We start from the raw sequence: 15,993 nt of genomic DNA, 5'->3' as shown, positions 1-15,993 counted from the left end.
GTCATGTCATGATTATGAAGGTGTCATGTCAGTCTTATGCACACCCCTTCAAGTGTTACCGTAAAGACTCATATTGTTAGAAAATATTTTAATTTTAAATAAATGCTGTTCTTTTAAACTTTTTATTCATAAAAGAATCCAGAAAAAAGTATGTAAAAAAAAAATTTAAAGTATATTGAAACAGAAAACCAATATTAGAAATTGAAATAATATCTCACAATATTACAGTTTTTTTCTGTATTTTTGATCAAATAAATACAGCCTTGATGAGCACAAGAGCCTCCATTAAAAAAACATAAAAAATCTTACTGATCCCAAACTTTTGAACGGCAGTGTGTATATATATATATATATATATATATATATGGTTGATATTGGGATCTTTTTCAGACAATATTATCCAATAAAGGGATATATATATATTTTTTAAATGTTCAAAACTTACATTTACCAAAATTTTTAATTATAAACGCAATCAGTAGAACAGACAGCTAATGTAAAAATGGGAAAAATTATCAATATTGTCAGCAATAATGTTAAAAAAGGCTAAAAAAAATTAGGTTACAAAACGGTCTATCGTTGTTTAGTTTGATATTACATAATGCTGTGAAATTCATATATTTATAAGTGTGGCTGAGGCTACTGTATGCCCGTTCCATCACCACTAACCTTTCCGAACCTTTCTTGGATGTCCTTATAACCAGCATATCCTGCAGGACCCGGTTGTTTTAAAGGGGTCATATGATGCTATTTTAAAGATCATTATTTTGTGTATTTGGTGTAACAGAATATGTTGACATGCTTTAATGTTCAATGCAACTTTACAGATTTTCTTTATGCACCAAGAGCTTGTAACACTCCAAAGAGAAAGGAAAACTTGAAATCGCATCATATGACCCCTTTAAGGCCATTTACTGCTGGCAGGCAGCTTGTGAATGGTTTTGGCAGCTGCTAATCCACAGCACAGCAAGATTTCAGGCAGGTTCACACCATTCTGCCTAAGTGAACACAGCAGCCCCTAAACCTTCATGTTGTGAGGCCTCTTTCGCATGACACTGATATGACACATTTAAACAGACATTCACATGTGCTGACGCTCAAGCACACACACACACGGCACATTCGCACGAACATACACCCATCCACCCACACGCACACATGCTAATCTTTTAGCAGGGACTGCTACATTCATTACAATTCCTTACGGGCAGCCTGTCTGCTGGGAGAAGCCGCCTGTGCCAGAATTATAAAACAGTGCTGATCGCACAGCCATTTCAAGAGCGCAGTCTGCATCCGAGCCAGCCGCTGCACAATATCCAGACATTACCGCAGAGGAGGAACAAATAAAACCATGCGGGTACATTAGAATGACATCAGCTAAATATAATAATGTGAGATTTTGATGCATTCTGAAATCAACACACACATCCAGTCAAAATGTTAATTTAGATTCACACTGACAAATAATGAGAGACATTCAAAATTCACTCTTGCATTAGTACGGGTGAGTCTTGCATCATTCTGCGCCGCACGAGAGAATATAATGCTAAATTGTCTGTGTCCTCCAAATAACAAGGTAGAAATAGCCTGGTCTACTGATGTAATTATCTCTGAATCGTAGCGGGCAATTAATTCAACGCTTTCTTCAGTCAGTCATCAGAGCTTTCATATAGAATCCCACCGCTGTGACAGACCTGCATGCATTATGGTAATGTACCGCTCTAAATTCTTTGAAAACGGATCGCAGCACAGTCACAAACGTGACAACAGACTTGTGGCCCTCTTGTTTGGAAAGCCAGGCCGCCCCCTGATCCGCTAATGAGAACTGAGCAATAACTGCTCAGTGACTAGTAATAACAAACCCCATCACCTCTCCATGGAGCAGAAAGCTGCCACTGTGGGTGTTTTTCCATGAGAAGTTCTCAACAACCTTAGCACACTTTGTAACAGTGCTGAAATCTAATTTGTAACACAGGAGAAATATCATGCCAACTATACATTATTATGTAGTAAGACTGATTTTTAGTGTGCAAAAAACAGTTTTATACTTTAAAATTTTATTTTTGTTGAACTAAAGTCAAAGAAAATGAATAAATTATAAAATAATTTTTACTCCGAGAAGAAAAGATGAACATTTAATAATGATAATAATAAAAATAGAAATAAACTTAGTTTAAGTTTATTTCGTTTAGTTTAGTAAACATGGATTCCATGTTAAAAGCTGAATGAAACAGCAACATATTTGGCAAATGTGTTAAACTTTAAAATGTTGTCATACATTTATACATTTTATTATTATTATACGTATTCTTATATATATATATATATATATATATATACATACATACATACTGTATACACACACACACACTAATAATAATATACAGCAAGGAAATACATATATTAATGTTACAAATGATTAGTCCTACTTTGCTTTTTGAAAACTCTGTCAAGGAGAAACAACTGACATGTTTTAGATTTTGAGATTTATATATTATTTATATTTTATATTTAAGATTTTTCCTTTCACAAGGACAACTTAAATAGATGGAGCAACAAGTGTTTTTGTGGCACTAGATGAACTATATCTTTCCAGCAGCAAATTTAGAAAAATATGGTCAAATGTAGGACACTGTGAGAAGAAATTATACAACAGATATGTTGATAAACCAGAACTATGCAAGCCTACAGTTCATAGTATTATTTTGGTCACACTTTATTTTAAGGTCCAAACCATTAACTATGACTTCTGCCTAAGTAAACTCCTAATTTGCTGCTTATTAATAGTTAGTAAGGTTGTTGTTAAGTTTTGGTATTGGGTAGGATTAGGGACGTAGAATATGGTCATTCAGAATATGTGCTTTATAAGTACTAATAAATAGCTAATATGTTAATAGTAGGCAGGCTAATAACTAGCTAACAGTGAGAATTGGTCCTTATACTAAAGTGTTACCATTATTTTTAATATGACTGAACAGGTTATAGCTAGATTTTCTATAGATTTTGACTAGCAGAACTGCTTCATCCTGCTGCACTTTGATGTGACAAATTGTAACAGGATGAGGCTTGTAGCATGGACGAATCATGGATAATAGATTTGAACCTGCTCCAACTGGCTTGTGACGGTTGATTACCCTGTTCAGGGTATCTGAACATGCTCACACAAGCTCTGATGTGAGACCTGTTCTGTGCCCACCTCGTCATCATCAGCATCATACGGGGCGTACTGTTGCTCCATCATCTCTCTCTGACGTCTCTCCTGCTCCAGAGTCTGACTGATGAGTTGTGCCACCTCGCTCTGCTGTCCCGGACGCTCTCGGCCAATCACAAACCTGCAAAGACACACCAAATACCAATGAGAAGGGAGGGAGGGGGGGCTTTGTGAACAAATGCAGTTTGGCAGACTATAAAAGATTATGGCTATTGATTTTCAAATGGAAACAAAGAACAGAATAGATTTTACATAAATGAGGTGGGTATAAAATGTGGAAGGTGAAATTGCATGTCATTCAGTAAAATAGAGAAAGTTATAAAACCTTTCTTTTCTGTTTCAATGAAGTGAAATATGTTAAGCTCTTTTCTTGCAGTCTCTGGCTTCAACAAGCGTTTTTGTTCTCACTTCATTGATGGATTGTATCTTTTATAATATACCCTATAAATCAATGACCGTGACAGGAGGTAATTCTTGCGAGGTCAGTGTGATAAATGACTGTGACAAAGTGAACATAACTGTTTAAAAATGTTAACAATTCTACTTGAGAAAGAAAATTACTGCCGAAATATTGAAAACTTGAAAATGAAAGTTTATCATAAAAGGTCAAGTAAATCATGAGGTAACTTTCATTTTTGGGTGAACTATCCCTTTTAATTGTTTGACACAATAGTATGGAATTTTAATATATGCCATTTATCAATTATAAGCCATAACATGAAAGGAGTGTAAATGTCTAATAATTGGAGATAAAAAAGACAATTCCCTCCAATAATATTCACCGCATCCTCTGCATTGCACAATCCATGTTTTGGAGAACCAGCAGGGAAGCGCTCAGCATGGAGTCCTAATCACCCTGCATTAGGCACAGATAAGGGCCCAAATTTGATCTACATCTGAAGCAACAACTGGGCCAATACCGTGTTATGCCAAGCATCTCTGCTGCTTCTGCAGCGCAGCTGACCTGGAAACAGTCCTCTCTTCCATCTCGATACCACACGCAGGGATCTCAACTGCTCCGGGACAGAGCTTTCTTATTGGCAAAATCCACCAGTATTATTCACATACATCTGGAGTGTCAGAATTAGTAAAGTAAAGTCCTGCCAACTTGCTATAAAAACACCTAGACTCTGACATTGAATCATCACAGCAATGAATCGCTCTTAATAGAGTGTCAATCTTCATATATTTATTGGTGGTCACTGGTGCAGATAGAGTTTAAGACCTGCCTTAATTCCTACAGTAGGTTAAATATAGCACAAATTCCAAATCTGGGTCACACTGCCTCATTGGTGAGAACAGAGAGAAATAACCAGCAGGAGGGAATAAATCAAAACCAGGAAAGGATAGACAGCTGAAAAACTAAAATATGGTGAAATAGTACGTTTCCTGAGACCTTCATAGTACTAGATGATTTGATGTTTTCCGGTAAAAATCTGACAATACAAATATATGAACTATAAAAAATTATGTATTATATTATATTATTATAGATCATAAAATATATTAATTATATTATTTCATATTTATATTTATTACACATATACATATATATACATATATATTACATGAATTATATTTGAAAATATTTAAACAAATTCAGATCAAGATATGAAAACACAATTTCGCTTTTCGAGTATCTTTCATTTCAGTTTTCATTTTAAGGAAGGTTTTTTATGTTTTTGTTTTTTTTTTACTAGAAAATAAGACAAAAGTACTGATCAAGAAAGTTATTTTATGCAGTGCAGACTGTGTCAGTATCAGCCTGGCTATATGAAATCCTATGACTCAAGAAGGCTCTGTCCCTCACAAGAAAGTCACATTTAAAGAGATATTTCACCAAAAAAATTTATCATTAATTATTGAAATTCATACAGGTTTTGAACAACTTGAAGGTGACAGAATATTCATTTCTGGGTGAGTTATCCCTTCAAGGAAATTATATTAGGCAATTACATAAAGCTTTTAAAATAAACATACATTTGAAAGTTAAAGGTAAATCTGTTTTTTTTCCAGCTTTTATATATACACAGAGGAAGTATAATACACCACTGACAGCATCTGTTTAACAACAATACGCTCCATCATGCTGTGCAGCTCTATTGTTAATGAAGAGTCTTGTTTTCTCACAGTGTGAAGTACTCCTGCCGGCCGATATGCTTTTCAAAGACATGCTCTGTGCTGTCGTGTCTAAGGGGAGTTTAGATACACTAATAAGAAGTCTGTGTTTTTCTCAGAAGAATGCTGAGCGGGAGGGAAAGACGATGGCATGTCATGCTATTTCAAACGCTAATAATAACATGGTCACTCTAGCAGCTTGTAAGCTACGGTGAGGATGTGGGGATGTGAGGATCTTGCGGACAGCATTCAGGGGCAAACCTGGGATTAATGAGACATAATAAACAAGCAAAAACGATGGTAGACATCTAGCATCTTACCTAACCACTCCCTGTGTGTTTCTCAGGACAGTAGCAGCGAAGCTCTGAGTTACTCCCACCAGACTGGTGCCGTCAACCTCCACGATTTGATCATTCACTTTAATTCTGTGGAAAATGAAGGTGGTTATGTTGTAATGCTTGTTACAATGACACTATTAGGACATTGTGCAAACTCTTAACCAGGTTTGTATAATACTGACTGTCATTCTGAGATGAATTTTTTAATAAAAGCTTAAATATGTTCTGCCTGAGGCCTTCTCAACACTCTGCTATGATTAATTTTTTCAGTGCATCAAATATGCTGATGTATGAAGGACACAGTACATCCTGGGACAGGGTTTCCCGGAGTTTGTGAACCCCTAGAGTTTGACACAGAACTCTAGTGAAATTGCGCTAAGTCTTTGTAAAGACAATAAGATAAAAGTATAGACACAAATTAAAGTTTGTAAAGACATAGTAAAGATGTGTAAAGATTTCTTTCTGCATAATTACGACAGATATGACTTCTGTTCCACCTTTTCAATGAAAAGACAACAGTATCAAGAGTGAATTAAATTAATAATTCTTAATATGTAATAATAATAATAATATACATTTATTTTCTATAAATATATTCTTTATACTACTCAATAATTTTTTCATAATATTGAATAATAATAATAATAATAACTATTAGTTTAGTCGTTTGTTTTGTATTGTTAATAATTAAATTAAATAAAAAATTAAATTAATAAATTAAAAAGTATTTTCTACAGATACATTCTGTATACTACCACGTGAATGAACAAAGTACATATATAAATAAAATACATTCATAAAGTTTTTTGTTGTTAATAATTAAATTAAATTTAATTAAATTACTAATTTCTACAAAAAGTTTTCTACAAATATATCCTTTATACTACATGAATGAATATAAATATTAAAATCTTAGTGAATACTTCAATTAAATAATTTAGGTCATATGACTTAAAAAGGACAAAAAGGTTGAGAATGAGAACAATATTTTTAAGATTTCAGTTGGTCTTGGGTGGTCACATTCTTTCATTTCAGCAGCTAAAGAGTAATAATGCTCACAAGACAGAAGGAATTACAATCATATAGGATTACAAGGACGAGTAAGCTCCTTAACAACATGTGATAATATATTTTCAGAATGCTACAGTGTTTGCATGAAGAGCTCCAACTGTGTGATATCTGTAATGAGCTTTGTGAGTTTGACCAAATTGCCTTGACCCTTGATTCCAGTCTGGATATCGAGCCCCTGGCAAATCCCGCCTGTTATGCAGGCAAAGCAGACGGAGGGATGCTTGCAAGACTGAATCCTAATGTGCACCTAAAGAGTGTGGCACAGCTTGACCTTCACATGCATTTTCCAATGTCGTCAATATACTAATTCTAAAGCAGGAAATTAGAGTTCCAACATGCAAAAAATAAGGACTCCAGTGCAAAGATTTCAGTGTCACTGTTGAATTCTACATTGTTACACTTCGCTCAGAAACAGCCTGAGTTAATGGTGGAGGAAATTACATTCTGGCTATTGAATAGTCCTTTTGAAACCTGATTGCAAAGCTTGCAATTGCTTGGTAATCTTGAAACAAGTAAAAATTTCTCAAGATTTCAGCAGGGTTTGATGCCACTCAGTGAAAAGATGAGACCACATTAAAAGACTGACATTCAAAATCTTAAACTTGTAAATAAACAGCAAGATTTAGGACTTCACGAACATCTTTAAAGAAACATTATAATTGTAAAATGTATAAAAAATACAGTACTTCAGACTCTGCACTATTTCTAGGTCACTAATTAACACTAAAGTAAATTTGTGACACTGATCATGTAACTCCTTATACAGATGATCAGATGTTCTTCAATTGCAGCTCAAGATGTTCTTTGAACCATTTCAAATCATGTTGGAAAACATGATCGACAGGTTTGACATAAACATGTAGAGTCTTGTCAAATCTGTTGATTGCTGCTGCCATTAATTAATTTTTTTATTTAATTAATTTATGCATTTAGCAGACACTTTCATCCAAAGCGACTTACAGTGCATTCCAGCTATACATTTTTTACCAGTGTGTGTGTTCCCTAGGAATCGAACCCACAACCTTTCGTGCTGCTAACGCAATGCTCTACCACTGAGCCACAGGAACATGTGAACATTAAAACTAAAGGGAGACAAACCAAATACATATAATTTTAATAAAAAATAAAATAAAAATAAATAACTTTCTAATTTAATAAATGACATTTAAAAAAAAAAAAAGCTAAATCTCACTACCACTTTTTCACTAGTGGTCTCAGTTTTAGTAAAGCAAAAACAGTCTACTAAAGTTACTAGAATGTTTGGCCAGATGTGAAATGGGCTGCTTTCATTCTCATCCCTACCCTTTCTTTAGCATCCTGAGCCACAATCAGTGATAAAGCCTCAAGCTTTGCTTTAATTTTAGGCAATGTGCAAATCTCATAAGGGACTCTCAGGGATTCACTCACTCTGGGTGCAGCTAAAAAGAGCAAGGACAAGAAACCCATGATTTTCTATACTGTTTGACCAACAGGGTTGTTTTTCTACATGGAAAATACTCATATCGATATCCAGAAAGTAGGGTGATATAATACCAATATATATGTCCTTCACTAAAGTAATGCTTTAGTAGTGCTGTCAAATGATTAATCGCGATTAATCGCATCCAAAATAAAAGTTTTTGTTTAGATATGTGTGTGTACTGTGTATATTTATTATGTATATATACGTAAATACACACATGCATGAATATATTTAAGAAAAATATGTTATGTTTATATTTTAAATATATTTACATATAATATAAATTATATGAATATAAATATATACATGTAAATACAATGTGTGTGTAATCGTTTAATCATTTGACAGCACTAATAAAGTAGTATGTGCAGTTTAGTTTACCTTCCATCTCTCTCTGCTGCTCCACCCTCTATGACAGTCTTGACAAAGATGCCCAGCTTCTCCAGGCCTGCGTCAGCGCCGACCCCCATTCCTATAATACTGATGCCCAGACCGTCCTCATCTGACACACACAGATGAACATACACAAATCAATGAAAGGAAAAATATTAGTGCTGGGCAAATGGAAAGAGTGACAATTCAATAAATCATTGGATGTTTGATGGATGGATGCATGTTTACTGTAACTGATCAATATTCAAGGCTTACCATTGATTTACTCACATTGCTCAAAATATCCAGATACATGCAGAACATTTCTCTGAAAACATATTTGTATCTATTTTTTTTTTTTTTAAAGAAAGCTTATAGGGAAGACAGGGGCTAGTTGTCACAGAGGCTATACTGTATCTCAATAACTATAAGGTTCTGAGTAAAAACTGACTGAAAAAGTCAAAAGTATGATGACTAGACCTAGTGTTACTTAAAAAAAACTATCCTAAATGTTTAACCTCAGAGAAATCTCTTTGGTGACACTGCTATCCTGCTATTCACCTTTTTCCAGTTCCACAGGGAGAAGGTCCAGCTTCTCCACCCGTTTCTCCAGCTCATACTCAGCTGAGGATGCCACTGGGTCCACCTCTTCATTCCTCCGGTCGTAATCTTCATTGGAGTAGGTTTTGAACACCTGGTAGCCAAAAAAAAGTCAAGGCCAGTGTCACAATACTGAGGTTACATGACTAAAACAGCTGTGTAAAGCACTTTTTTCACATTTACAAAAGATGGGGTATGTGAACCACACAGTTCTAGAGAGTATGTTTCTTCAAAAACACATAAGAAATATTAGTCCATTGGAAGTATTGAGCTCAGACATATATGACTCCATTGATCACATACTCTCTCTCTCTCTCTCTCTCTCTATACAGTATATATATATATATATACAGTGGCATGCGAAAGTTTGGGAACCCCTTGCAGAATCTGTGAAAATGTGAATAATTTTAACAAAATAAGAGAGATCATACAAAATGCATGTTATTTTTTATTTAGTACTGTCCTGAGTAAGATATTTTACATAAAAGATGTTTACATATAGTCCACAAGACAAAAAAAATAGCTGAAATTATTAAAATAACCCCCTTCAAAAGTTTGGGAACCCTTCAGTTCTTAATACTGTGTGTAGTTACCTGGATCTATGACTGTTTTTTTGTTTTGTGGTTGTTCACGAGTCCCTTGTTTGTCCTGAACAGTTGAACTGAGCACTATTCTTCAGAATAATCCTCCATGTCGTGCAGATTCTTCAGTTTTCCAGCATCTTTTGCATATTTGAACCTTTTCCAGCAGTGATTGTATGATTTTGAGATCCATCTTTTTTACACTGAGGACAATTGAGGGACTCAAACACAACTATTAAAAAAGGTTCAAACAGTCACTGATGCTCCAGAAGGAAACACGACGCATTAAGAGCCGAGAACTCAGGACAGTACTAAATAAAAATAACATGCATTTTGTATGATCTCTCTTTCGTTAAAATTATTCACATTTTTACAGATTCTGCAAGGGGTTCCCAAACTTTCGCATGCCACTGTATATATATATAGTGAGACAGTGAGGCAATGTCTCTGGTTGCATCTGAGCGTCTTCATAACAGTGCTTATCGTCTGAAACACTAAGTGTCATTTGCCATCTCCTCAGTGTAAGTGATGGTCCTGTGCATCGTGGTGTGAAAGGACAGTCAAGCACAACTGTGTCCTCTAAGCAGGTTCTCGGACAAACATCGGCCCCATGCCAATGCTACACTTTCCTGCCTCCCCCTTATCTCTTTCCTTATAAAAAGGGTTCACTGGATAAGTTGTAGCTTCATGTTGACACAGAATCAGTTTCCCTGACCCAGCTTTTACAGTATTTCATTTTAAAAGAACAAACTTCCTAAGGCAAGTACCAGGGTTAATATAGAAATAATAAAAAACTGCATGTTGTGTTCACTTGTGTTATCTTTGACTAATATTTAAATTTGCTTAATGATCTGAAACAAAGTGTGACAAACGTGCAAAAAAATAAGAAATCAGGATATATATATATATATATATATATAAGCAAGAAGTTTCTCATGCTCACTAAGGTTGCAATTATTTGATCAAATATACAGAGAAATATTGTTACAATTTAAAATAACTCTTAATTTTTTATATATTTTAAATGTGATTTATTCCTGTGATGGCAAAGCTGAATTTTCAGCATCATTACTCCAGTCTCCAGTGTCACATGATCCTTCAGAAATCATTCTACTTGGCTGATTCAGTGCTCAAAAATATGTCTTATTATTATAAATGCTGAAAACCGCTTAATATTTTTGAGGAAACATTTTTTCGAGATTCTTTGATGAAAAGAAAGTTCAAAATAACAGCATTAATTTGAAAGAAATTATAACAGCATACATGTTTCTGCTTAAATAAATCGTGACATTAACTGCATGATTTGCATAATCTTAGAACTGTAAGAACCATTTCTGCCATATAGACATTATTTTGACATTATTCTGACAACAGATCACTCTTATTTGTAATGTAGAAACATTAATTTTCGGGTTCTTTGAAAATTATTTTGAAAAGCACTATACAAAAAAAATGAAAGAAAGAAAGAAAGAAAGAAAGAACTTGTCTTCATGATCACCTCTGATCAATTTAATGATCAATTAAATGATCTTACTGACCCCAAACAAGTGAACAGAAATATATGCAGAAAATATTTATAAATAAAATATTTGATAAACAACATGTTTTAAAATAATTAAAAAATATTCTAAATATTTCATTGTTAAATGAAAAAAATTATATATATATATCAGTATATAAAAAAATCGAACCCACACTGCTCTACCACTGAGCAAATGAACATGCTGCATTCACCAGCAGGCAGCTGTCAGTGTGTCCAGCTGCCACCATGAGAATCATCAGCTTCAATTAAACCATGACTGATCATAGCAGAATCAAAGCTATCTCATCTGTGAAGAAAACCAATTAGACTCAAATCTGACGTTTTATGCGAATTACAAGCCTAAACCAATGAATCCAATATGTGATAGGAAGCACTACGAAACCAGAGCATAGGGTATCCAAGCACTGGGACAAAAGCAAGCATAATCTCTAGTGCACTTTACAGCATCAATAATGTAAACTGATCAACAGCTATGCATTATTGAGCAGTCACATTGCTGACCGAATGATTAGCTGAAGTGTAATGGGCCCTTCGTCTACAGTCCTTCAATGGATTTGTTGAAAATAATATTGGCAGAAAGGGCTGGACAGTGTAGCTGCTAACATGTTTATCCTTGAAGATTCCCTACCACAGTTATAGACTCCCATTCAAAGATGCCAGGAGGGCATATCCAGAAACATTCCCTTGAGCAGAGGTCTAACCTGAAAGTGAAGACATTTTTAGAAACACCCATTTCTACATTCAGTGGATCTGTTCCAGAGTTTCCCTCACACCCTATTCTCCTGTTTTCTCCTAAGCTCAACCAACTATCACTGTGTTGACAGTCCACACTCCACAGCTGGCTAAAAAAGGCTCAGCAGCTGACTGTCTTTTGTGAATCTGCCAGACATGACAACCATGAGGGCTCTACGTAACAGACAAAGTGTTGGTAGTGCGCTGAAGGCTACTGTCAGGTCTGACATGCCATGGGAGAATATAATAATTCACATCTTCTTTTGTATTAATTATAGACATCTATACAGTAGCTGTCTAGGACACTTTATGTTTTGTTTGAATATAATTACATGGTTTAATTTTTAAATTTTAATGGTCATGCATATGATAATATGAAGACACAAAAAGGCTTGTCACCAGGCACCCAAATCAAATAAGCGTGGGCTTTGAAGCGTAATTTAATACAGAAATTTACCATTTGAGATTTTTAGGAAGAGTGACATAATAAAACATGATGCAGTGATTTTTTGTTTGAGTTATAATGGCAACTTTGGGCCCTGTATGAAATGTATCAGTGGTTTCAATTATCAGTCTGCCTGCTAATTATATATAAAAATAATAATAATGATAATAATAAAAACCCTCCACAGAAAAGGAAATACCAACAATCTTCAGTTTTCTTCAGTAGGTACCCAAGTCGTTGCTGAATCTTTTCTTGGCTTTGGTCCGACTAACAGCGCTACTTTTTGTGAGCATCTCCACCCATCTAGTAACATTGATTCGTCCCACTCAAGATCACCTCTCTATCATCAGCCTCACCTCTATCCTATCTCCTGTCATTTTACCATTTAGATCAATACACCTGTTAGCTGCCTTCAAACAAACGCAGTGCATCACTTTTGTCTTCTCATCATATAGTAGACCAGATGAAGACACAAAAAGGCTTGTCACCAGGCACCCAAATCAAATAAGCGTGGGCTTTGAAGCGTAATTTAATACAGAAATTTACCATTTGAGATTTTTAGGAAGAGTGACATAATAAAACATGATGCAGTGATTAATTGAAAGAAATAATACAGTACAAAAAAAATTAAAAGGAACAAAATGACTGAAACAAATCATATTTGTGACTCTAAATGATGGTTCTATTAAACCATATCAGACAGTGACAAACACTGCTGGGGATTCCACAAAAATATTAAGCAGCACATGTTTTCATCATTGATGATAATAAAAAATATTAGAGTAATGGCTGCTCAAAATCCATATTTGGCATCACAAGATATATATAAGAAATATATTTTAAATTGTAACTTTAACTTTGGAACAGTAGGTTATAGACAGAAGAACTAAAAGGAAAAAATAGTCTAAAGACTATATACATTATGCTGAATCTTTTCTTGGCTTTGGTCCGACTAACAGCGCTACTTTTTGTGAGCATCTCCACCCATCTAGTAACATTGATTCGTCCCACTCAAGATCACCTCTCTATCATCAGCCTCACCTCTATCCTATCTCCTGTCATTTTACCATTTAGATCAATACACCTGTTAGCTGCCTTCAAACAAACGCAGTGCATCACTTTTGTCTTCTCATCATATAGTAGACCAGCTCTCACACGATCCTTTATTCTCTATCTATTGCTCATACACTCTGGCATACTGCAGTCTTAAAACCCAGCAGCCTGTGAGGTCTTTGGCTCCAACTGCTACCTTGCATAATAGCCAAGAAATGTAAGCTTGTATAAGCATTTTGCTGTTCAGAGAGCACTTTAAGTTTTTATTGCATGTTGTGAGATCCCACCAAAGGCTCTGAGAGCTTCTCATTTTTCTCGGCGAATTTCTACAGAACTGCAGGGGTGAGTGAAACTGAGCCAGGCCCATCATCCATCCCTCTCCTCCCACTCTCTTCCTCGTCCCTCTTTGCTCATTACTTCATTATCCTTCTCGTCTCTCATCCTTCTTTGTGTCACTGCACTTCTAGCAGAGAAGCCATGGCTCATCGGTATGCCTCTAATGCAGCATATTACACCAGCACGCCTCCAGCTGCATCGTGGGTGACTGCAGTCCTTGTGGGGAACAGTCCGAGGATTAACCGAGGGGAAGCAGGGAGGGATGTAGAAGAACAATCGACTGAAAGTGTTTGTCGCCATTTGTATCACAGACTGGCAACAGTGCTGAGTGGCCTAGAGTCTGGCTGACTACAACTGATTGCATTAAATGGCCTTACAGTCAAGCAGTGGTGCCAGCGCTCCCAGTGTCACCACACACACACACACACACACACACACACACACACACATATTCATACACAGCAATCCCTGAGAGGGACGCAGAGGCTGATGCTGAGTGGATTAACCATGCAACAGACGAATCTGTAGACAGACATTTCTGTACTATTGTCTGAAAACAGGAAGCTGCTCCAAAATTAGGTGTTTGGCAAAGTCAAATTAATTATCATTCTACCATATTGGTAAGGAATAGCTTTAAATATGAACATATGGGTGATTCTACAACTACAGACACTTGTGGGCCTGTGGAAAAATTCCCTTTTCACACTCACTAGTTTAATTTATCTACTAACAAGGAATCACATGAGAATTCTGTCATATTTTCTGAATAGGGCTGCAAAACGATTAATCGCATTCAAAATAAAAGTTTGTTTCCATACTATATGTGTGTACTGTGTATATTTATTATGTATATATAAATACAAACACATATGTATATAAATTATATATAATTTATATTATATATAAATAGAAATATTTTATGTATCAATTTAACATATTTTTCCTTAACATATACATGTATGTGTGTGTATTTATACATAATAAATATACACAGTACACACACATATAGTATGTAAACATTAACTTTTATTTTGAATGTGATTAATCGCAATTAATCATTTGCAGCCCTATTTCTGAATCAAAGAAATTGAAGAAACAAAATGCATTCTGTGATCGAAGTTACATTAAACACCTTTAAAAATATTTGTTTTGCTAATGTGCATTTCATAGCTAGCACACTGCATTCACACAATAAATAATATTTTCACACTTTTTTTGTTAATCATTTTTGCAAAATAAATAAATTATTGTTATTTTATTAAGAAATGAATGCTTTTATTCAAAAAGGATGCATTCAGTTGATGAAACATGAAGGGAAAAAACACCATATCATGGTTTCTACAAAAATATTAAGCAGCACTGCAAAGCAAAACTGCTTTCAACATTGATAATAATAAGAAATGTTACTTAAGCAATGACTGCTGAAAATTCAGCTTTATCATCACAGGAATAAATTGCATTTTACAATATATTCACATAGAAAACAGTTATTTCAATTTGTAATAACATTTTACAATTTTTACTGTCATTTTTGTGCTCGGTGAGCATACAGTAAGAAGCTTTCTTATTATAACACATTTTTTATAATGTAAATCTGGGTCTGCCAAAAGAGTAAACCAATAAAATCTAAATCTACAAAACATGGCAATATTGAAGACTTCTATTGAATAAAAATGGACATAAAAGTGCCTGTAGTGGAAGAAACACAGCATATATGAATCAACAGTTTCATGAAAAGTATTTGTTTGCTAATGCTGAAAGTTATTAAAAGCCTTTCATCTGTGTGTAAAAGCCTTTTCAGAGAAAGCATTCTGTGAGTCTCAGCATTACTTTAAAGGCCATTTTACCTTTCAACTATTTAAAAAAAAAAAACACTTGGCCATGAAGGAGGCGTGAACTGATGAGTCATGTGATATGAAACTCTCCAGCATAACTAGCCTTTTGCTTTGTGTCAAGTCCACAGCTCCTTCAAAACACATGGTTATGTTCATCCTGTTGACTTTTTTTTCCCAGTTTATCTGGCCTGGAATGTCATTTTGCCCTCTTTTTAATCCTGTGTTTGTGAAAATACCTCTGGGGGCCTCGCCACCCGCCAACACATAGCACGCTAGCGCAGTGAGGGGGAGCTACT

The 15,993-nt window shown here is 35.0% G+C and overlaps 1 protein-coding gene across 4 annotated transcripts in view; it reads right to left on the bottom strand.

Moving 5' to 3' along the window:
• LOC107722146 (neurabin-1-like) overlaps positions 1-15,993 on the bottom strand; it is a 54,733-nt gene that overhangs the window by 21,361 nt on the left and 17,379 nt on the right. For all 4 annotated transcript variants that reach the window (XM_016530384.1, XM_016530382.1, XM_016530385.1 and 1 more), the window contains exons 3-6: positions 9,134-9,266; positions 8,582-8,702; positions 5,650-5,754; positions 3,197-3,332 (exon numbers count right to left, since the gene is read on the bottom strand). In XM_016530384.1, coding sequence (XP_016385870.1) covers positions 3,197-3,332; positions 5,650-5,754; positions 8,582-8,702; positions 9,134-9,266 — 495 coding nt within the window. The remainder of the gene's footprint in view (positions 1-3,196; positions 3,333-5,649; positions 5,755-8,581; positions 8,703-9,133; positions 9,267-15,993) is intronic.

This window comes from Sinocyclocheilus rhinocerous, unplaced genomic scaffold (genome assembly GCF_001515625.1).
Source record: "Sinocyclocheilus rhinocerous isolate Xijiao unplaced genomic scaffold, SAMN03320098_v1.1 scaffold781, whole genome shotgun sequence".
Taxonomy (NCBI): Eukaryota; Metazoa; Chordata; class Actinopteri; order Cypriniformes; family Cyprinidae; genus Sinocyclocheilus; species Sinocyclocheilus rhinocerous.
The sequence above is the reverse complement of the archived record's forward strand: the minus strand, read 5'-3'. Positions and strand labels throughout refer to the sequence as shown.